The 22,389-nt window shown below is 55.4% G+C and overlaps 2 protein-coding genes across 2 annotated transcripts; one reads left to right on the top strand and one right to left on the bottom strand.

Annotated features, from left to right (window-relative positions):
* Positions 1-323: 323 nt before the first annotated feature.
* Positions 324-13,134, bottom strand: SGF29 (SAGA complex associated factor 29). The gene is made up of 9 exons (XM_061349248.1): positions 13,026-13,134; positions 12,826-12,901; positions 11,330-11,402; positions 8,896-8,960; positions 7,943-8,072; positions 6,728-6,874; positions 2,879-2,914; positions 1,490-1,652; positions 324-496 (listed from the first exon to the last, which is right to left on the bottom strand). The coding sequence occupies exons 1-9, from the start codon at positions 13,098-13,100 to the stop codon at positions 380-382; spliced, it is 882 nt and encodes a 293-aa protein (XP_061205232.1). The 5' UTR covers positions 13,101-13,134; the 3' UTR covers positions 324-379.
* A 239-nt stretch (positions 13,135-13,373) lies between these two features.
* On the top strand, positions 13,374-22,346 carry CLN3 (CLN3 lysosomal/endosomal transmembrane protein, battenin; the record flags this gene model as incomplete). The annotated part of the gene is made up of 11 exons (XM_061349247.1): positions 13,374-13,423; positions 13,737-13,791; positions 14,373-14,457; positions 14,967-15,017; positions 16,032-16,111; positions 17,765-17,837; positions 18,487-18,630; positions 19,657-19,725; positions 20,996-21,051; positions 21,549-21,552; positions 22,206-22,346. Coding segments are annotated over exons 1-11 (795 nt in total), but the record flags the coding sequence as incomplete, so codon positions are not given.
* Positions 22,347-22,389: the final 43 nt, after the last annotated feature.

The following is a 22,389-nucleotide window of genomic DNA, read 5'->3' as shown; positions in this document are numbered from 1 at the left end:
GGGTCACTTCTTCCTGCTCTCCCTGCAGGCCACCCTGTCCCATTCTTTTCTCCTATTTTCCCCGTTTTCCCACCCTTTTTCCCAATATTTTCACCTTTTTCCCCCATTTATTCCCATTTTACCCATTTCCACCCTGTTTCCCCCATTTTCCCACCCATTTTTACCCATTTTCACCCCATTTTGGGTCAATCCTTCCTGCTCTCCCTGCAAGCCACCCTGTCCCATTCTTTCCTCCTATTTTCCCCGTTTTCCCACCCTTTTTCCCCATTTTTTCACTGTTTTTCCCCGTTTTTTTTCCATTTTACCCATTTCCACCCCGTTTTCGCCCATTTTCCCACTCATTTTTGCCCATTTCCACCCGTTTTGGCCCCATTTCGGGTCACTTCTTCCTGCTCTCCCTGCAGGCCACCACATAGCGCTGCGCCACGTTCAGGGGGGGCGAGTACCCGTCCGCATAGGAGGTGTCCTCAAACAGCACCGAGTAATCGTCCTGTGGCTGGGGGAGGGAACGGGTCACTTCCGGGTCACTTCCCGGAAGTCCCACCCCACTTCCGGGTCTCTTCCCGGAAGTCACGGCTCACTTCCGGGAAGTCATACCCCACTTCCGGGTCACTCCCGGAAGTCACACCCCACTTCCGGGTCACTTTTCGGAATACCGGCAGACTTTTGGTCACTTCCCGGAAGTCCCAGCCCGTTTCCGGTCACTTCCGGGTGACTTCCCGGGAGTCCCAGGCCCTTTCCGGGTCACTTCCCGGAAGTCCCCTACTATTTCCGGTTACTTCCCAAAGGCCCCATTGCACTTCCGGTCACTTCCCGGAAGTCCCAGCCCACTTCCGGGTCACTTCCCGGAAGCCCCCTACTATTTCCGGTTAATTCCCAAAGGCCCCATTGCACTTCCTGTCACTTCCCGGAAGTCAACCCACTTCCGGATCACTTCCCGGAAGTCCCAGCCCACTTCCGGGTCACTTCCCGGAAGCCCCCTCCTATTTCCGGTTACTTCCCAAAGGCCCCATTGCACTTCCGGTCACTTCCCGGAAGTACCGGCACATTTCCGGCAACTTCCGGGTCACTTCCTGAAAGTCCCCATCCTTTTCCAGGTCCCTTCCATCCATCCATCCCCATTGCCCACCATAGACCCCCATAGCCCCCCATAGACCCCCCATAGACCCCCCATAGACCCCCACACCCCCATAGACCCCCCATAGACCCCCATAGACCCCCCATAGCCCCATAGACCCCCATAGACCCCCCATAGACCCCCCATAGACCCCATAGACCCCCCCATAGACCCCCATAGACCCCCATAGACCCCCATAGACCCCCATAGACCCCCCATAGACCCCCCATAGACCCTCATAGACCCCCCATAGACCCCCCATAGACCCCCCATAGACCCCCATAGACCCCCCATAGACCCCCATAGACCCCCATAGCCCCCCATAGACCCCCCATAGACCCCATATCCCCCCATAGCCCCCCCTAGACCCACCCTCTGTGGGGGCGCGTGGATCAGGGCCCTATAGAAGCACGTGGTCTGGGGGTACAGGGCCAGCACCAGCTGCTCCCGTTGGAACAGGGCCTCGGGGTCGGTCTCGGGGTTCGTCTTCCATTGGGGCAGGGGGATGATGCGGCGGCGGCTCAGGGTGTGACGTCTATAGGGGGATATGGGGGGCTATGGGGGGTCTATGGGGGGTCTATGGGGGTCTATGGGGGTCTATGGGGGGTCTATGGGGGTCTATGGGGGTCTATGGGGGTCTATGGAGTCTATGGGGTCTATGGGGTCTATGGGGGTCTATGGGGGGGTCAATGGGGTCTATGGGGTCTATGGAGTCTATGGGGGTCTATGGGATCTATGGGGGTCTATGGGGGGGTCAATGGGCTCTATGGGGGTCTCTGGGGGTCTATGGGGGGTCATGGGGGTCTATGGGGGTCTATGGGGGTCTATGGGGGTCTATGGGGGTCTATGGGGGTCTATGGGGGGTCTATGGGGGTCTATGGGGGGTCTATGGGGGTCTATGGGGGTCTATGGGGGGTCTATGGGGGTCTATGGGGGTCTATGGGGGGTCTATGGGGGTCTATGGGGGGCTATGGGGGGTCTATGGGGGTCTATGGGGGTCTATGGGGGGTCTATGGGGGGCTATGGGGGTCTATGGGGGGCTATGGGGGTCTATGGGGGGCTATGGGGGTCTATGGGGGGTCTATGGGTCTCTATGGGGTCTCTATGGCTTTCTATGGGGGGGATATGGGGGTCTATGGGGGGTCTATGGGGGTCTATGGGGGGGATATGGGGGTCTATGGGGGGTCTATGGGGGGGATATGGGGGTCTATGGGGGTCTATGGGGGGTCTATGGGGGTCTATGGGGGTCTATGGGGCGTCTATGGGGGTCTATGGTGTGTGTATGGGGTGCTATGGGGTGTTTATGTGGGGTGTCTGGGGTGTCTATGGGGCACTATGGGGTGTCTATGGGGGTGCATAGATGGTCTATGGGGTGTCTATGGTGGTCTATGGGGCTCTATGGAGGGGTCTATGGGGCGCTATAGCACGCTATGGGGTGTCTACAGGGCTCTATAGGGGTCTATGGGGGTCTATGGGGGTCTATGGGTGTCTATGGGGTCTATGGGTCTGTATGGGGCTCTATGGGGTCTATAGGGGTCTATGGGGGCTCTATGGGATGCTATGGGGCACTTTGGGGTCTCTATGGGGTCTCTATGGGACTCTATGGAGTCTCTATGGGTCTCTATGGGGCTCTATGGGGTCTCTATGGGATCTCTATGGGGTCTATGGGGCTCTATGGGTCTCTATGTGGTCTCTATGGGATGCTATGGGGGTCTATGGGGGTCTATGGGGTCTATGGGGTGGGGGCGGGGCCGCACTCACTCTTTGCCCTCTTCATCGATGTCATCGACCTCGTACCTGGGGGGGTGGGGACACCCAAAAATGGGTTAAAAAAGGGCGATTTTGGGTCAGTTTGGGGGGGGGAGGCACAGATTTGGGGGCATTTGGGTCATTTTGGGGATTTTGGGGTGGTTTGGGGCGGATTTGGGGCATTTTGGGTGATTTTGGGGTGGTTTGGACCGGATTTGGGGCATTTTGGGTGGATTTGGGGCAAATTTGGGCAATTTTGGGGCATTTTGCTTGGATTTTGGGTGGATTTGGGGCAAATTTGGGCAATTTTGGGGCATTTTGTTCCAATTTGGGGTATTTTGCGTCACTTTCAAGTTTTGGGTGGGTTTGGGTCATTTTGGGCATTTTGGGGTGAAATTGGGGCATTTTCAGGCTTTTTGGTGGGATTTGGGGTGTTTCGGGGTAGATTTTGGGTGGGTTTGGGTCATTTTGGGGGGTTTGGGTGGATTTGGGCTGGTTTAGGGCAGTTTTGGGGCATTTTGGTCAGATTTGGGGTGAATTTGGGTGTTTTGGGGCCGTTTTGGGTCATTTTGATTGGATTTGGGTGTTTTGGGGCCGTTTTGGGTCATTTTGATTGGATTTGGGTGTTTTGGGGCCGTTTTGGGTCATTTTGGTTGGATTTGGGTGTTTTGGGGCCGTTTTGGGTCATTTTTGGTGGATTTGGGCTGAATTTGGCTGTTTTGGGGCCATTTTGGGTCAGTTTGGTCGGATTTGGGCTGGTTTGGGTCATTTTGGTCCAATTTTGGCTAAATTTTGACAGTTTTGGGTCATTTGTGTTCTTTTGGGGCTTTTTTGGGTCATTTTGGTTCAATTTGGGCTGTTTTGGGTCATTTTGATCAGATTTTGGGTGGATTTGGCCTGATTTTGGCCTGGTTTGGGTCATTTTGTGAGATTTGGGCTGATTTGGGGCTATTTTGGCTCATTTAAGTCAGATTTTGGGTGTATTTGGTCAGATTTGCGTTGTTTTGGGGCTATTTTGGGTCATTTTGCCAAATGTTGGTCATTTTGGGGTGATTTTGGCTCTTTTGAGGCCATTTTGGCTCATTTTGCTCAGATTTGGGTGTTTTGAGACTATTTTGGGTCATTTTGGGCTCTTTTGAGCCATTTTGGGGCTAATTTGAGCCATTTTCGGTCACTTTGGGCCATTTTGGGGCTATTATGGGTCATTTTGAGCCATTTTGGGTGCTTTTTGGATCATTTTGGGTCTATTTTGGGTCATATAGGGGCTATTTTAGGCCATTTTGGGGCTACTTTGCCCATTTGGGGCTATTTTGTGTCATTTTACTCAAATTTTGGCAGTTTTGGGGCTATTTTGGGTCATTTCAGTCAAATCTGGGCTGTTTTGGGGCTACTTAGGCTCATTTTGGTCCAATTTGGACTATTTTGGGTCATTTTGGGCCATTTTGGGCCATTTTGGGCTGTTTTGGGTTTATTTTGGGCCAATTTGGGGCCATCTTGGGGCATTTTGGGTGTATTTTGGGTCATTTTGGGCCATTTTGGGCTGTTTTGGGTTTATTTTGGGCCAATTTGGGGCCATCTTGGGGCATTTTGGGTGTATTTTGGGTCATTTTGGGCCATTTTGGGCTGTTTTGGGTTTATTTTGGGCCAATTTGGGGCCATCTTGGGGCATTTTGGGTGTATTTTGGGTCATTTTGGGGCTATTTTGGTCGAATTTGGGGCTATTTTGGCTCATTTTGTGCCATTTTGGGTGTATTCTGGGTCATTTAGGGGCTACTTCAAGCCATTTTGGGGCATTTTTGCCATTTTGTAGCTATTTTAACCCATTTCTGGTCATTTGGGGGCTATTTCAGGCCATTTTGTGGCTATTTTGAGCCATTTTGGGCCATTTTGGGGCTATTTTGAGCCATTTTGGGTCATTTTATTCCATTTTGGGGCTATTTTGGGCCATTTTATTCCATTTGGGGGCTATTCAGGGCAATTTGGGGCTATTTTGGGCCATTTTACGCGATTTTGGGGCTATTTTGGGCCATTTTACGCGATTTTGGGGCTATTTTGGGCCATTCTACGCGATTTTGGGGCTATTTTGGGCCATTCTACGCGATTTTGGGGCTATTTTGGGCCACTTTACGCGATTTTGGGGCTATTCTGGGCCATTTTACGCGATTTTGGGGCTATTTGGGGCCATTTTACACGATTTTGGGGCTATTTTGGGCCATTTTGGGTGTATTTTGGGCCATTTTGGGTGTATTTTGTGCCATTTGGGGTGTATATGCTGGTGTGCGGGCCTCACTTGTTGGCAGCATGGCTGTAGCTCACCACCTCGGCCAGGATCCATTGCTCGTCCCCCTCCAGGGCTGCTTTGGGGCTGTTTTGGGTCATTTTGGGTGTATTTTGGGTCATTTTGGGGCGATTTGCAGCCATTTTGGGTCATTTTAGGTCATTTTTGCCATTTTGGTTCTATTTTGAACCATTTCAGGGCTATTTTGCGCCATTTTGGGGCTATTTTGGGTCATTTTGTGCCATTTTGGGTGTATTCTGGGTCATTTAGGGGCTATTTCAGGCCATTTTGGGGCTATTTTGAGCCATTTTGGCTCATTTTGGGCCATTTTGTAGCTATTTTAACCCATTTCTGGTCATTTTGGGGCTATTTCAGGGCATTTGGGGGCTATTTTGGCTCATTTTGGGGCTATTTTGAGCCATTTTGGGTCATTTTGGGCCATTTTATTCCATTTTGGGGCTATTTTGGGCCATTTTGGGGCTACTTTGGCTCATTTTGGGTCTATTTTGTGCCATTTGGGGTGTATATGCTGGGCTGCAGCACTCACTTGTTGGCAGCATGGCTGTAGCTCACCACCTCGGCCAGGATCCATTGCTCGTCCCCCTCCAGGGCTGCTCTGGGGCTGTTTTGGGGCATTTTGGGCCATTTTGGGTCATTTTTGGCCATTTTCTGGGTATTTTGGGTCATTTGGGGCATTTTTGGGGCATTTTGGGCCCTTTTGAGTGTATTTTGGGTCATTTTGGGGCTATTTTGAGCCATTTTGGGTCATTTTGGGCCATTTTAGGCCATTTGGGGGCTATTTTGGGCCATTTTGGGTCGTTTTGGGGCTATTTTGGGCCATTTTACACGATTTTGGGGCTATTTTGGGCCATTTTACGCGATTTTGGGGCTATTCTGGGCAATTTGGGGCTATTTTGGGCCATTTTACATGATTTTGGGGCTATTTTGGCTCATTTTGGGGCTATTTTGGGCCATTTGGGGTCATTTTGGGCCATTTTGGGCTATTTGGGGCCATTTTGGGGCTATTTTGAGCCATTTTGGGTCATTTTGGGCCATTTTAGTCCATTTTGGGGCTATTTTGGGCCATTTTGGGTGTATTTTGTGCCATTTGGGCTGTATATGCTGGTGTGGTGCCCTCACTTGTTGGCAGCATGGCTGTAGCTCACCACCTCGGCCAGGATCCATTGCTCGTCCCCCTCCAGGCCTGCTCTGGGGCTGTTTTGGGTCATTTTGGGTGTATTTTGGGTCAATTTGGGGCCATTTTGGGTCATTTTAGGTCATTTTTGCCATTTTGGTTCTATTTTGAACCATTTCGGGGCTATTTTGCGCCATTTTGGGGCTATTTTGGGTCATTTTGTGCCATTTTGGGTGTATTCTGGGTCATTTAAGGGCTATTTCAGGCCATTTGGGGGCTATTTTGGGCCATTTTGGGGCTATTTTGGCTCATTTTGGGTGTATTTTGTGCCATTTGGGGTGTATATGGGTCATTTAAGGGCTATTTCAGGCCATTTTGGGGCTATTTTGGGCCATTTGGGGTGTATTTTGTGCCATTTGGGGTGTATATTATGGGCCGCAGCACTCACTTGTTGGCAGCATGGCTGTAGCTCACCACCTCGGCCAGGATCCATTGCTCGTCCCCCTCCAGGGCCTTCACCCTCGCCGCCACCTTGTCCCCAGGCTTGGCCACGTAGTCCCCGGCGGCCGGGACGGCGCCGCAGAGCGGGGGGGGCCTGGGAAGAGCCAAAAACCCCGGATTTACACCCAAAAACCAGGGATTTACACCCAAAAACAGGGATTTACACCCAAAAACAGGGATTTACACCCAAAAACAGGGATTTACACCCAAAAACAGGGATTTACACCCAAAAACCAGGGATTTACACCCAAAATTCACAATTCCCACCCAAAATCCCGGATTTACACCGAAAAAACATGAATTTCCACCCAAAATCCAGGCATTTCCACCCAAAAAACATGGATTTCCAAAAAACCACAAATTTCCATCCAAAATCCCCAGATTTACACCCGAAATCCATGGATTCCCACCCAAAATCCAGGGTTTTTCACCCCCAAACCCACTGACCCCCCAACCCCACCCCCAACCCCCTTAACCCCTCCCCAACCCCCTTAACCCCTCCCCAACCCCCTTAACCCCTCCCCAACCCCCTTAACCCCTCCCCAACCCCCTTAACCCCACCCCCAACCCCCTTAACCCCTCCCCAACCCCCTTAACCCCGCCCCCAACCCCCTTAACCCCGCCCCCAACCCCCTTAACCCCGCCCCAACCCCCTTAACCCCTCCCCAACCCCCTTAACCCCACCCCCAACCCCCTTAACCCCGCCCCCAACCCCCTTAACCCCTCCCCAACCCCCTTAACCCCGCCCCCAACCCCCTTAACCCCTACCCCCTTAACCCCACCCCCAACCCCCTTAACCCCCAACCCCCCCCAACCCCCTTAACCCCGCCCCCCACCCCAACCCCGCCCCAACCCCCTTAACCCCACCCCAACCCCCTTAACCCCGCCCCCAACCCCCTTAACCCCGCCCCCAACCCCCTTAACCCCACCACCCCTTAACCCCGCCCCCACCCCCTTAACCCCGCCCCCAGCCCCTTAACCCCACCCCCCCTTAACCCCGCCCCCAACCCCCTTAACCCCGCCCCCCATTCCCTTAACCCCCACCCCTTAACCCTGCTTCCAACCCCCTTAACCCCGCCCCCAACCCCCTTAACCCCGCCCCCCCCGCATTAACCCCGCCCCCCAAGCCTTTAGCCCCGCCCCCTGTCCCATGATGCCTCACTTCTCCCCCGGCTTCCCGATCCAGAGGGGCAGGGTCATGGCCGACTGCTGCAGCAGGGTCATGAGCACCCCCCTGCGCATGGTCTTGCGGGGGGGCTCCGCCTCCGAGTAGATGCCAGCGATCTTGGCCGCTTCCAATGGGGAAACGGGGGGGGAATGGGGGTTAATGGGGCATAATGGGGGGGTAATGGGGCATAATGAGTAATGGGAGTAATGGGGGGTAATGGGGGTAATGGGGGGTAATGGGGCATAATGGGTAATGGGGGGTAATGGGAGGCTCCGCCTCCGAGTAGATCCCAGCGATCTTGGCCGCTTCCAATGGGGAAACGGGGGGGGAATGGGGGTTAATGGGGTATAATGGGGGGTAATGGGGTAATGGGTTATGGGGGGTAATGGGTAATGGGGGGTAATGGGGCATAATGGGTAATGGGGGGGAATGAGGGGGAATGGGGGGGAATGGGAGGCTCCGCCTCCGAGTAGATCCCAGCCATCTTGGCCGCTTCCAATGGGGAAACGGGGGGGGAAGGGGGGTAATGGGGGATAATGGGGGGTAATGGGGGGGAATGGGGGGAATGGGGCATAATGGGGGGGAATGGGGGGGAATGGGTAATGGGGGGTAATGGGGGGGAATGGGGGGATAACGATGGGGTACCAATGGGGTACCAATGGGGTACCAATGGGGTACCAAGGGGGTACCAATGAGATACCAATGGGGTACGAATGGGATAATAATGGGGTACCAATGGGATACCAATGGGGTATCAATGGGGTATCAATGGGATACCAATGGGGTACAATGGGGTACAATGGAGTATCAATGGGATACCAATGGGACACAATGGGGTACAATGGGGTACAATGGGGTACAATGGGATAACAATGGGGTGGTAATGGGGTACAATGGGGTACAATGGGGTACAATGGGGTACAATGGGGTGTTAATGGGGTGGGTACCGATGCGTCGCTCCTCCAGCAGGGATTTGATCTCGGCGATCTTGTCCAGGGCCTTGCGGAGGATGCTGGGAAAACAGGGGTATTATGGGATATATGGGGGTATTATGGGATATATGGGGGTATTATGGGATATAGGGGGGGTATTATGGGATATAGGGGGGTATTATGGGATATAGGGGGGTATTATGGGATATAGGGGGGGTATTATGGGATATAGGGGGGTATTATGGGATATAGGGGGGATATTATGGGATATAGGGGGGGTATTATGGGATATGGGGGGGTGTATTATGGGATATAGGGGGGTATTATGGGATATAGGGGGGATTATGGGATATAGGGAGGTATTATGGGATATGGGGGTATTATGGGATATGGGGGGGTATTATGGGATATGGGGGGTATTATGGGATATAGGGGGGGTATTATGGGATATATGGGGGGTATTATGGGATATAGGGGGGTATTATGGGATATGGGGGTATTATGGGATATAGGGGGGGTATTATGGGATAGGGGGTATTATGGGATATATGGGGGGTATTATGGGATATAGGGGGGTATTATGGGATATAGGGGGGTATTATGGGATATAGGAGGGGTATTATGGGATATAGGGGGAAATTATGGGATATATGGGGGTATTATGGGATGTGGGGTATTATGGGATGGGATATGGGGGGGTATTATGGGATATGGGGGTATTATGGGATATAGGAGGAGTATTATGGGATATAGGAGGGGTATTATGGGATATAGGGAGATATTATGGGATATAGGGGGGTATTATGAGATATAGGGGGGTATTATGGGATATAGGAGGGGTATTATGGGATATAGGGGGGTATTATGGGATATATGGGGGTATTATGGGATATGGGGGGGTATTATGGGATATGGGGGGTATTATGGGATATGGGGGGTATTATGGGATATAGGAGGGGTATTATGGATATAGGGGGGTATTATGGGATATATGGGGGTATTATGGGATATGGGGGGGTATTATGGGATATGGGGGGGTATTATCGGATATGGGGGGGTATTATGGGATATAGGAGGGGTATTATGGGATATAGGGGGGTATTATGGGATATATGGGGGTATTATGGGATATGGGGGGGTATTATGGGATATAGGGGATATGGATAGGGGGGTATTATGGGATATAGGGGTATTATGGGATATATGGGGGGTATTATGGGATATAGGGGGGTATTATGGGATATAGGGGGGTATTATGGGATATAGGAGGGGTATTATGGGATATAGGGGGGTATTATGGGATATATGGGGGTATTATGGGATATAGGGGGGTATTATGGGATATAGGGGAGTATTATGGGATATAGGGGAGTATTATGGGATATAGGGGGGGTATTATGGAATATGGGGGATATGGGGGGATATTATGGGATAGAGGGGAGAATGATGGGATAGAGGGGATATGGGGGGGTATTATGGGAATAGAAGGGGGAAAAATGGGGGGGAATGATGGGATATGGGGAATATAAGGGGGAAAAAGGGGGATATGGGGGGAAATGATGGGATATGGGGGGGAAAAGGGGATATGGGGGGATATAAGTGGGACAAACAGGGATAAAGTGATTTTGGGTGGAAAAGGGGGGATTTTGGGGGAAAAAATGGGATTTTTAGGGTAAAAATGGGATTTAGGTGAGAAAAGAGATTTTGGGTGGTGAAAAGGGGATTTTGGGTTAAAAAAAGGGATTTGGGGGGAAAAATTGGGTTTTTTGGGGGAAAATGGTGTTTTGGGGGGGAAAAATGGGATTTTGGGTGGGAAAAAGGGGATTTGGGTGGGAGAAGGGGGATTTTGGGGAGGAAAAATGGGGTTTTTCAGGGAAAAATGCAATTTTGGGGGGAAAAAAGGGATTTTGGGTGGAAGAAAGTTTTTTTTTTAGGGGGAAAATGGGATTTGGGTGGGAAAAGGAGGAATTTTTGGGGGGAAAGATGGAATTTTGGGTGGGAAAAAGGGAATTTTGGGTAGGAAAATGGGATTTTGAGGGCAAAAATGGGATTTAGGTGGGAAAAGGAGGGATTTTGGGTGGGAAAAATGGAATTTTGGGCCAGAAAAAGGGATTTTGGGTGAGAAAAAGGGGTTTTTAAGGGGAAAAAGGGATTGGGGTGGGAAAAGGAGGGATTTTGGGTGGGAAAACGGGGATTTTGGGCCAAAAAAAGGGATTTCGGGTGGGAAAAAGGGGTTTTTGGGGGGTAAAAAGGATTGGGGTGGGAAAAGGAGGGATTTTGGGTGGGAAAATGGGGATTTTGGGCCAAAAAAAGGGATTTTGGGTGGGAAAAAGGGGTTTTAGGGGGAAAAAGGGATTGGGGAGGGAAAAGGAGGGATTTTGGGTGGGAAAGGGGGGATTTGGGGGGGATTTTGGGTGGAAAAAGGGGGATTTTGGCTCCAGGCCCTCACTTGCACTCGGCCTCTGCATCCGCCTTGGCTGTGGTGTAAAGGCCCCGCAGCTTGGTCCGGTAATAGGGGGAAACTGGGGGGAAAAAGGGGGATTTTGGGTCATTTTGGGTTATTTTGGCTCATTTTGGGCTTATTTTGGGTCATTTTGGGGTATTTTGGGTCATTTTGGGGTATTTTGGGTCATTTTCGGGGGGGGTTGGGGCGTTTGAGGTGTTTTCAAGGTGCTTTTTTGGGTGCATTTAAGGCGATTTTGGGGCTTTCACGTTGGCTTCGAGGAGATTTAAGGCGATTTCCACCGGTTATGGGGGGGTTTAAGGCGATTTTGGGTCGTTTTAAGGTGGTTTTGGGGGTTTAATGGGGTTTTGGGTTCAATTTGGGCCAGTTTATGGTGAATTTAGAGCGTTTTGGGTCATTTTAAGGTGGTTTTGGGGGGTTTAAGGAGGTTTTCGTTTCATTTTGGGCCGGTTTAAAGTGAATTTTGGGCGTTTTGGGCCGTTTTAAGGCGGTTTTGGGAGCTTTAAGTGGGTTCCAGGTTCATTTTGGGTCGGTTTAAGGTGAATTTAGAGCGTTTTGGGTCGTTTTAAGGTGGTTTCGGGTTCATTTTGGGCCACTTTAAGGGAAATTTAGGGCATTTTGGGCCGTTTTAAGGCGTTTTGGGGTGTTTAAGGTGGTTTTGGGTTCATTTAGGGCTGTTTCAAAGTGAATTTAGGGCAATTTGGGTCATTTTAAGGTGGTTTGGGGACTTTAAGGGGGTTTTAGGTTCATTTTGGGCCTGTTTAAGGTGAATTTAGGGCATTTTGGGTCATTTTAAAGGGGTTTTGGGGGGGTTAAGGTGATACCTGGCTCATTTTGGGCCGGTTTGAGGTGAATTTAGGGAGTTTTGGGTCATTTTAAGGTGGTTTTGGGCTGGTTGAAGTGGGTTCCGGGTTCATTTTGGGCCTGTTTAAGGTGAATTTAGGGTGTTTTGTGTCGTTTTAAGGTGGTTTTGGGGGTTTAAGGTTCATTTTGGGCCAGTTTAAGGTGAATTTAGAGCGTTTTGGGTCATTTTAAGGTGGTTTTGGAGGCTTAAGGTAGTTTTGGGTTAATTTTGGCCCGCTTTAAGGTGAATTTAGTGCGGTTTGGGTCATTTTAAGGTGGTTTGGGGGGTTTAAGGTGGATTCTGGCTCATTTTGAGGTGGCTTAAGGCGAATTTGGGTGTTTTGGAGCTATTTTAGGCACTTTTGAGGGTTTTAAGGGAGTTTTGGTTCACTTTGGGCCAGTTTAAGGTGAATTTAGGGCTTTTTGTGTCGTTTTAAGGCGGTTTGGAGGAGTTTAAGGTGGTTTTGGTTCACTTTGGCCCGGTTTAAGGTGAATTTAGAGCGTTTTTGGGTCACTTTAAGATGGTTTGGGGGGGTTTATGGGGGTTTCCGATTCATTTTGTGCCGTTTTAAGGCGATTTTAGGGCGGTTTTTGGGTCACCCCTTCCCTTATCCCCCCCCCAACCGTTCCCCCCTCACTTTTATTCTCCGTCTGCATCCTCTCGTGTGTCTTCTGGATGTTGAGGAGGTTGTGCTCGCTTCGGGACCGCTCCTCCTGCGGCCATAGGGCACAGAGAGACAGCGGGCAAACGCATCGGGAAAAGAAGGGCAAAAACGGGCGAAAACGGGGCAAAAACGGGCAAAAACGGGACAAAAACGCCGTTCAAACGCCCCTTTACCTGCGTCTGTTTGATGAGCTGGTGCAGCTCCCCCAGCAGCTCCGCGATGCGGGAGTCGGCCGAGACCAGCGCCATTGAAATCAATGGGGCAAGATGGCGGCCGCGCTGAGGTAAAGGAGGGGGAATCCAAGATGGCGGCGGCGGCGGCGGCGGTGTCTTCTTCCTCAGCCCGCTTCCGGCCTGCGCCGCCCTGGCCCAGCCCCCGCCGCGCTGCTATTGGTTGGGAGCCGGCGCTCTGGGCTCTCATTGGTTGGAGGGGGAAAGAGCGGTTGGGATTGGGTGGTGGGGTGAAGAGGAGGGGATTGAAGGGGTCAGGTGGGGGAGCGGGGTCATGTGATGGCGGTCATGTGACCCCGCAGCGATGGCGGACGACGAGGAGGAGCCGCTGCTGCCGCCGGGTCAGGCACGAACCCTGCCCCATAGGGACCCATAGAGACCCATAGAGACCCCATAGAGACCCCATAGGGACCCATAGAAACCCATAGAAACCCATAGAGACCCATAGAGAGACCACAGAGACCCATAGAGAGCCCATAGAGACGCATGGGGACCCATACAGACCCATAGAACCCCATAGAGACCCATATGGACCCATAGAGAGACCATAGAGACCCACAGAGACCGCATACAGACCTATAGGGCCCCATAGAGACCCTATAGAAACCCATAGAGCCCCATAAGCAGCCCCATTTCTCCCTTCTCTCCCCACAGCGGAGCCCCCCCCGGACCCCCCAAGTGCCCCATGGAGGAATGGAGCCGCCTTCTGGTGAGGAGCCTGCCCCATAGATCCCACCCCATAGATCCCTGCCCCATAGACCCTGTGCCATATGAACCCAGCCCCATAGACCCCAGCTCCATTGATCCAGCTCCATTGATACCTGACCCATAGCTTCCACCCCATAGACCCCATCCACATAAATCCCTGCCCCATAGATCCCACCCCTTAGATACAGCCTCATAGATCCAGCCCCATAGATCCCAGCCCATAGACCTCAGCCCCATAGCTCCCACCCCATAGATCTGCCGCATAGCTCCCACCCCATAGATCTCACCTCATAGCTCCCCCCCATAGCTCCCGCCCCATAGACCCCAGCCCCATAGATCCTGCCCCATAGATCCCCCCCCAAGTTCCCACCCCCACCTGCCCCATAGCTCCCACCCCATAGCTCCCACCCCATAGCTCCAACCCCATAGCTCCCACCCCATAGATCTGCTCCATAGCTCCCACCCCATAGATCCCAGCCCCATAGATCCTGCCCCATAGCTCCCACCCCATGGCTCCCCCCATAGATCTGCCCCATAGACCCCAGCCCCATAGCTCCTGCCCCACAGCTCCTGTCCCCGCAGGCTCCTGGGGCTCTGTAACAACCTCCCCTATGTGCTGATGCTGAGCGCGGCGCGGGACATCGTGGAGCTCCAGCAGGGGGCGCCGGTGAGGCCACGCCCCCTGCCCCACATCCTGCCCCATAGCGCCCCATAACCTGCCCCATAACCTGCCCTATAGCACACTATAACCTGCCCTATAGCAGCCCATAATGTGCCCCATAACCTGCCCCATAGCACCCCATAACCTGCCCCATAGCACCCCATAACCTGCCCTATAGCACCCCATAGCGCCCCGTAACCTGCCCCACAGCGCCCCATAACCTGCCTCATAGTGCCCCCATCCTATCCCACAGCGCCCCATAACCTGCACTATAGCACACCATAACCTGCCTTATAGCAGCCTATAATGTGCCCCATAGCACCCCATGACCTGCCCTATAGTCCCCCATAACCTGCCCTATAGTCCCCCATAATCTGCCCTATAGCACAACATAACCTGCCTTATAGCAGCCCATAATGTGCCCCATAGCGGCCCATAACCTGCCCTATAGCACCCCATAGCACCCCATAACGTGCCCCATAGTGCCCCATAACCTGCCCCACATCTCCCCATAGGTGCCCCATAGCAACAGCTCCCGCTATGACTGCAACCAGCTCTCGACAGGGGTAAGGGGAGGGGCTTAAAGGGGGCGGGGCCAATGGGGGGGTTCTATGGGGCTGCCCCATAAGTGGGTGGGTTTGTGGGGGGGGCAATGTGGGGCTGAGGGCACTCTATGGGGCTGGTCCCATATCTATGGGTCCCCTTCACCTGTGTGTGTGCCCCACATCTATGGGTCAGCTCCACATCTATGTGTCCCCATTGACCTCTATGGGGCCCCATTGATCTCTATGGGTCCAATTGATGTCTATGGACCCCATTGATCTCTATGGCCCCCATAGATCTCTATGGACCCCATTAATCTCTATGGGCCCCATTAATCTCTATGGCTCCCATTGATCTCTATGGCCCCCATTGATCTCTATGGCCCCCATTGATCTCCATGGCCCCCATTGATCTCCATGGGCCCCATTGATCTCCATGGGCCCCATTGATCTCCATGGGCCCCATTGATCTCTATAGCCCCCATTAATCTCTATGGCCCCCATTGATCTCTATGCCCCCCATTCATCTCTATGTGCCCCATTCATCTCTATGCGCCCCATTCATCTCCATGGCCCCCATTGATCTCTATGGGTCCCATTCATCTCTATGGCCCCCATTCATCTCTATGGCCCCCATTGATCTCTATGGCCCCCATTGATCTCTATGGGCCCCATTGATCTCTATGGGCCCCATTCATCTCTATGCGCCCCATTCATCTCTATGCGCCCCATTCATCTCTATGAGCCCCATTCATCTCTATGGCCCCCATTGATCTCTATGGCCCCCATTGATCTCTATGGGCCCCATTGATCTCTATGGCCCCCATTGATCTCTATGGCCCCCATTGATCTCCATGGGCCCCATTGATCTCCATGGGCCCCATTGATCTCTATGGCCCCCATTGATCTCTATGGCCCCCATTGATCTCTATGGCCCCCATTGATCTCTATGCGCCCCATTCATCTCTATGGCCCCCATTGATCTCTATGGCCCCCACTGATCTCTATGGGTCCCTGCCCCACACATGTGGGGCCCAGGCCGTGCTCCTCGCCGACGTCCTCCCCTCGCTGCTCATGAAGCTCCTGGCGCCGCTCGCACCCCATTGGCTGAGCTATGAGTAGGGGCGGGGCCTAAAGGGGGCGGGGATTAAAGGGGGTGGATCTATGGGTTGGGTTATGGGGCTATGGGTTCTGCTATGGGGCAGGCTATGGGGGTGCTTATGGGTCTCTATGGGGCTGGTTATGAGTGTCTATGGGGCCGGTTATGGGTCTCTATGGGGCCGGTTATGGGTCTCTATGGGGCTGGTTATTGGTCTCTATGTGGCTGGTTATGGGTCTCTATGGGGGTCATTATGGGTCTCTATGGGGCTGGTTATGGGTCCCTATGGGGGTGGTTATGGGTCTCTATGGGCCGGTTATGGGTCTCTATGGGGGTGGTTATGGGTCTCTATGGGGCCGGTTATGGGGCTCAATGGGAGGGGCATCACTTGGGGGTGGGGGTCTATGGAGGGGGCGTGGCTTGCATCACATGACATCACTTTATGGGCGTGGCATAAAACATCTCAGTCTATGGGCGGGGCTTCTGTGTCCAGTGACGTCACCGGGAGGGGGCGGGGCTCGCCCTGACCCCGCCCCCTCCCCCCCATTGCAGGGCCCGGGTGGGCGGGGCCGCGCTCCTGGCGTGGGCGGGGTCAGCGCTGGTGCTGACTGCGAGGGGGCCGGCGCAGGGATTGGCTGGTGAGGGGGGGGGGGGCGGGGTCACATGGGGGGGGTCACGTGGGGGGGTATGGGGGGGTCACATGGGGGTCTCATGTAGGGGGGTCACATGGGGGGTATTGGGGGGTCATGTGGGGGGGTAGGTGGGGGGGTCACGTGGGGGGTATATTGGGGGTGTCACATGGGGGGTACATGAGGGGATCACGTGGGGGGGTCATGTAGGGGGGTCACGTGGGGGGTTATATGGGGGGTCACATGGGTGGTATTGGGGGGTCACATGGGGGGGTAGGTGGGGGGATCACGGGAGGGGGGGGGTCACGTTGGGGGGTATATTGGGGGTGTCACATGGGGGGTACATGAGGGGATCACGTGGGGGGGTCATGTGAGGGGGGGTCACATGGGGGGGTCATGTGAGGGGGGTATGTGCGGGGTCACGTGGGGGGGTTATTTTGGGGGGGTCACGTGGGGGGATCACTTGGGGGGTTATCAGGGGTGGTCACATGGGGGGGTATGGGGGTCTCACGTGGGGAGGTCACGTGGGGGGGTCACGTGGAGGGGTTATGTGGGGTCACATGGGGGGTAGGGGTCACGGGGGGTCATGTAGGGTCATGTGGGGTCACGTGTGGGGCAATGTGTGGGGCAGGGGTCAAATGGGGTCAAAAGTGGGGCAGGGATAACATATGGGGGTGGGGTCACGTGGGGGCTTGGGGTCACATGGGGGAGGTACATGGGGGGGTCACATGGGGAGCATGGGTCACATGGGGGGTAGGGGTCACATGGGGATAGGGGCCACTTATGGGGTCTGATAGGGTCACATGGGGGGGTAGGGGTCATGTGTGGGGCAGAGTTCACTTGGGGGTCAGGGGTCACGTGTGGGGCAGGGGTCATGTGTGGGGTTGGAGTCACGTGGGGGGGCAGGGGTCACGTGGGTCACTCGTAGGGTCACGTGGGGTCAGACGGGCAACAGGGGTCACATGGGGGTGCATGGGTCACGTGGGGGGCAGAGGTCACGTGGGGGCTGTGATCACGTGACCCCCCCCCCTTCCCCTTTGCAGCCGTCTCATTGGCCAGCGCCGCCTCGGGGCTGGGGGAGGTGACGCTGCTGACGCTGGCGGCCGCCTACCCCACGTGAGAGGGGCGGGGTCACGTGAAGGGGGGGGCGTGGCCATGGGAGGGGGCGGGGTTCAAGGGGCTCGGGGCGGTGCTATGGGGTAGAATGGGATCCTATGGGGTGGGGAGGGGGTATGGGGTTCTATGGGGTCTCTATGGGTTTCTATGGGGTCTCTAAGGGTCTCTATGGGTCTCTATGGGGTCTCTATGGGTCTCTATGGGTCTCTATGCGTCTCTATGGGTCTCTATGGGGTCTCTATGGGGTCTCTATGCGTCTCTATGGGGTCTCTATGGGGTCTCTATGCGTCTCTATGGGGTCTCTATGGGGTCTCTATGGGGTCTCTATGGGTCTCTATGGGTCTCTATGGGTCTCTATGGGGTCTCTATGGTGTCTCTATGGGTCTCTATGGGTCTCTATGGGGTCTCTATGGTTCCCTATGGGGTCTCTATGGGTCTCTATGGGTCTCTATGGGGTCTCTATGGGGTCTCTGTGGTGTCTCTATGGGTCTCTATGGGTCTCTATGGGGTCTCTATGGTGTCTCTATGGGTCTCTATGGGTCTCTATGGGTCCCTATGGGTCTCTATGGGTCTCTATGGGTCTCTATGGGTCCCTATGGGTCTCTATGGGGGTCCCCTCCCTGTGTGACCGTGGCGCCCCCTGCTGCAGGGGAGGTCTCTGGGGCTGGGCCTCGGGCACGGGCGCCGCCGGGCTCTGGGGGGCGCTGTGGGGGGGGGCGGGGCTGGGGGCGGGGCTTGGCCTCTCCCGCGCCCTCCTCCCCGCGGCCGCGCTGCCAATGGGAACCGCGCTCAGGTGAGGGGCGGGGCCAAGGGGGGGGGGAGGGAGGGAGGAGCCAATGGGAGGAGAGGGGAGGGGCTTGGGGGAGCAGCCAATGGAGGTAAAGGGGCGGGGTTTAGGAGGGGAGGGGTTAAGGGAATGGGAGAGGCCAATGGGGTGAGAGGGGGCAGGGCTTGGGGGAGGTATCAATAAAGGGGAGGGGCTTGGAGGGAGGGGTCAATGGGGGATAAAGGGGCGGGGTTTAGGAGGGGAGGGGAAGGGAATGGGAGCAGCCAATGGGGTGAGAGGGGGCGGGGCTTGGAGGGAGTTGTTGGGGCTTGGGGGAATGGGGGACAAGGGGGTGGAGCTTGGGTGGAGCAACCAATGGGGGTAAAGGGGCGGGGTTTAGGAGGGGAGGGGGTAAGGGAATGAGAGCAACCAATGGGGTGAGAGAGGGCGGAACTTGGGGGGTGAAGGGAAGGGAGGAGCCAATGGGGGTGAGGGGGCGGGGCTTAGGAGGGGAGGGGTAAGAGAATGGGCACAGCCAATGGGGTGAGAGGGGGCGGGGTTGAGGAGAGCAGGGATGAGGCTATGGGGCAGGGCTATGGGGCTCTATGTGTCCCTATGGGTCCCTATGGGTCTCTATGGGGATCTATGTGTCCCTATGTGTCCCTATGGGTCTCTATGGGACCCTATGGGTCTCTATGGGGATCTATGTGTCCCTATGGGTCTCTATGGGTCCCTATGGGTCTCTATGGGTCCCTATGGGTCTCTATGGGTCCCTATGGGGTCTCTATGGGTCTCTATGGGGTCCCTATGGGTCTCTATGGGGCCGACCCCCCCCATGGCCCCTCCCCCCCCAATCTCCCCCCAGTTTCTTCTTCCTCCTCCTGCCCCCCCCCCGCCCCACGGAGCCGCCCCCCCCCGCCGCGGGGGTCACGTGGGGGCAGCGCTGGGGCGTGGTCAAGGTGAGGGGGCGGGGCTAAAGAGGGGAGGGGGGGGCGGGGCTTCAAGGAAAGGGCCCTGGGCTCTGATTGGCTCCTCCTCTCCTCCCCCCCCCAGGGGGCCCTGCCGGACGCGATCCCATTGGCTGTCGTTTACTTCGCCGAGTACTTCATTAACCAGGGGGTGGTGAGTGGGGGCGGGGCTATGGGGCAGCTATGGGGCAGGGGGTGCTATGGGGCAGCTATGGGGTAGCTATGGGGCTGGGGGCTATGGGGCAGCTATGGGGCTGGGGGTGCTATGGGGTAGCTATGGGGCAGCTATGGGGCTGGGGGGCTATGGGGGGCTATGGGGCAGCTATGGGTGATGCTATGGGGCAGCTATGGGGCAGCTATGGGGCAGCTATGGGCTGGGGGGCTATGGGGCAGCTATGGGGCAGCTATGGGGCAGCTATGGGGCTGGGGGGGCTATGGGGGGCTATGGGGCAGCTATGGGGCAGCTATGGGGCAGCTATGGGGCAGCTATGGGGCAGCTATGGGGCTGGGGGGGCTATGGGGCAGCTATGGGGCAGCTATGGGGCTGGGGGGGCTATGGGGCAGCTATGGGGCTGGGGGGGCTATGGGGCAGCTATGGGGCAGCTATGGGGCAGCTATGGGGCTGGGGGGCTATGGGGCAGCTATGGGGCAGCTATGGGGCAGCTATGGGGCAGCTATGGGGCTGGGGGGCTATGGGGCAGCTATGGGGCGGCTATGGGGCAGCTATGGGGCAGGGGGAGCTATGGGGCAGCTATGGGGCTGGGGGGCTATGGGGCAGCTATGGGGCAGCTATGGGGCAGCTATGGGGCTCGGGGTGCTATGGGGCAGCTATGGGGCAGCTATGGGGCAGGGGGGCAGCTATGGGGCAGCTATGGGGCAGCTATGGGGCAGGGGGTGCTATGGGGCAGCTATGGGGCAGCTATGGGGCTGGGGGTGCTATGGGGTAGCTATGGGGCAGCTATGGGGCGGGGGGTGGCTATGGGGCAGCTATGGAGTAGGGAGGACTATGGGTCATCTATGGGGCAGAGGGGGGCTATGGGGCATCTATTGGGCAATTATGGGGTAGGGAGGGCTATGGGGCCGCTATGGGGTAGGGGTTGCTATGGGATATCTATGGGTAGGGTTTTTATGGGGTGCCTATGGGGTAGGGGTTACTATGGGGCAGCTATGGGGCAGGGGGTGCTATAGGGTGACTATGGGGTTGGAGGACTATGGGGCTGTTATGGTGCAGGGGTTGCTATGGGCCACCTATAGGGCAGCTGTGGGGCTGGGCAGCTATGGGGCAGGGGTTGGTTCTATGGGGCTGGTGCCATAGGGCTGGGATGAGCGCTATAGGGTGAGTTCTATGGGTCCCTATGGTCTCTATGGGGTCCCTATGGGTCCCTATGGGTCTCTATGGGTCCCACACATTGCTCTCCCCACAGCTGGACCTCTTGTACTTCCCCACATCCTCCCTGACCCACAACGACCAGTACCGGTGGTGAGCCCCATAGCGCGTGTGGGATCTATGGGCCTCTATGGGGTCTCTATGGGGTCTCTATGGGGTCTCTATGGGTCTCTATGAGGTCTCTATGGGGTCTCTATGGGGTCTCTATGGGTCTCTATGGGGTCTCTATGGGGTCTTTATGGGGTCTTTATGGTGTCTCTATGGGGTCTCTATGGGTCTCTATGGGTCTCTATGAGGTCTCTATGGGGCCTCTATGGGTCTCTATGGGGTCTCTATGGGTCTCTATGGGTCTCTATGGGTCTCTATGGGGTCCCTATGGGTCTCTATGGGGTCTCTATGGGTCTCTATGGGTCTCTATGGGGTCTCTATGGGTCTCTATGGGGTCCCTATGGGTCTCTATGGAGTCTCTATGGGTCTCTATGGGTCTCTATGGGTCCCTATGGGTCCCAATGTGTCTCTATGGGGCTGCCCCACCTCTCTCCCCACACCTTACCAATCGGGCTCTCCGCCACCCGCTCCTGCATCCGCAGCCTCGTCCTGCACCAGAATGGGCCATAGGGCCCCAGCCGACCCACACTTGGGGGGCAGCCCCATAAGTGACCCCCTCCAGACCCATAAGTGACCCCCCCAGACCCATAAGTGACCCCCCCCAGCCCCATAAGTGACCCCCTCCCAGCCCCATAAGTGACCCTCTCCCAGCTCCATAGAGCGCCCCATAACCACAGCCCCATAGCCCACTCCTGACCCACACTTGGGGGGCAGCCCCATTAGTGCTGCCCTCTCTACCCTATAGATCACTGCTGACCCCTAGGTGACATTCTCAGACCCACATATGTGGGGCTGCCCCATAGATCTCCCCACAAACACTCTATAAACCACTCCCTACCCACACTTGGGGGGCAGCCCCATAAGTGACCCCCTCCCAGCCCCATAGAGCGCCCCACAACCCCAGCCCCATAACCCACTCTTGACCGACACTTGGGGGGCAGCCCCATAAGTACCCCCCTCCCAGCCCCATAAGTGACTCCCCCCCAGCCCCATAGAAGTGCCCCATAAGTGCCCCTCAGCCCCATAAGTACCCCCATAAGTGACTCCTCCAGCCCCATAAGTGACCCATAAGTGCCCCCCATAGACCCCTATCACCTCCCCATAGGCCCCTATGAGGACCCCATTATCCCCGCCCCCAGGTGCTGAACGCCGCGCTCCTATTGGCTGCCGTCCTGGTGCCGTTCCTGCCCGCGGTGGGCGTGGCCTTCGCCCTCGTGCTGTGGGAGGGGCTTGTGGGGGGCGCGGCCTATGGGGGAGCCTTCCTGCTGGTGGGGCAGAGGGTGAGGGGGCGTGGCCAGAGCGGGCCAATGGGGGAGAGGGAGG

The sequence above is a fragment of the Neopsephotus bourkii genome, unplaced genomic scaffold, assembly GCF_033783945.1.
Source record: "Neopsephotus bourkii isolate Nb327-2 ecotype Australia unplaced genomic scaffold, CSIRO-AGI_Nbou_v1 NB_394, whole genome shotgun sequence".
NCBI classification, from domain to species: domain Eukaryota; kingdom Metazoa; phylum Chordata; class Aves; order Psittaciformes; family Psittacidae; genus Neopsephotus; species Neopsephotus bourkii.
This window is presented reverse-complemented; position numbering and strand designations above follow the sequence as displayed.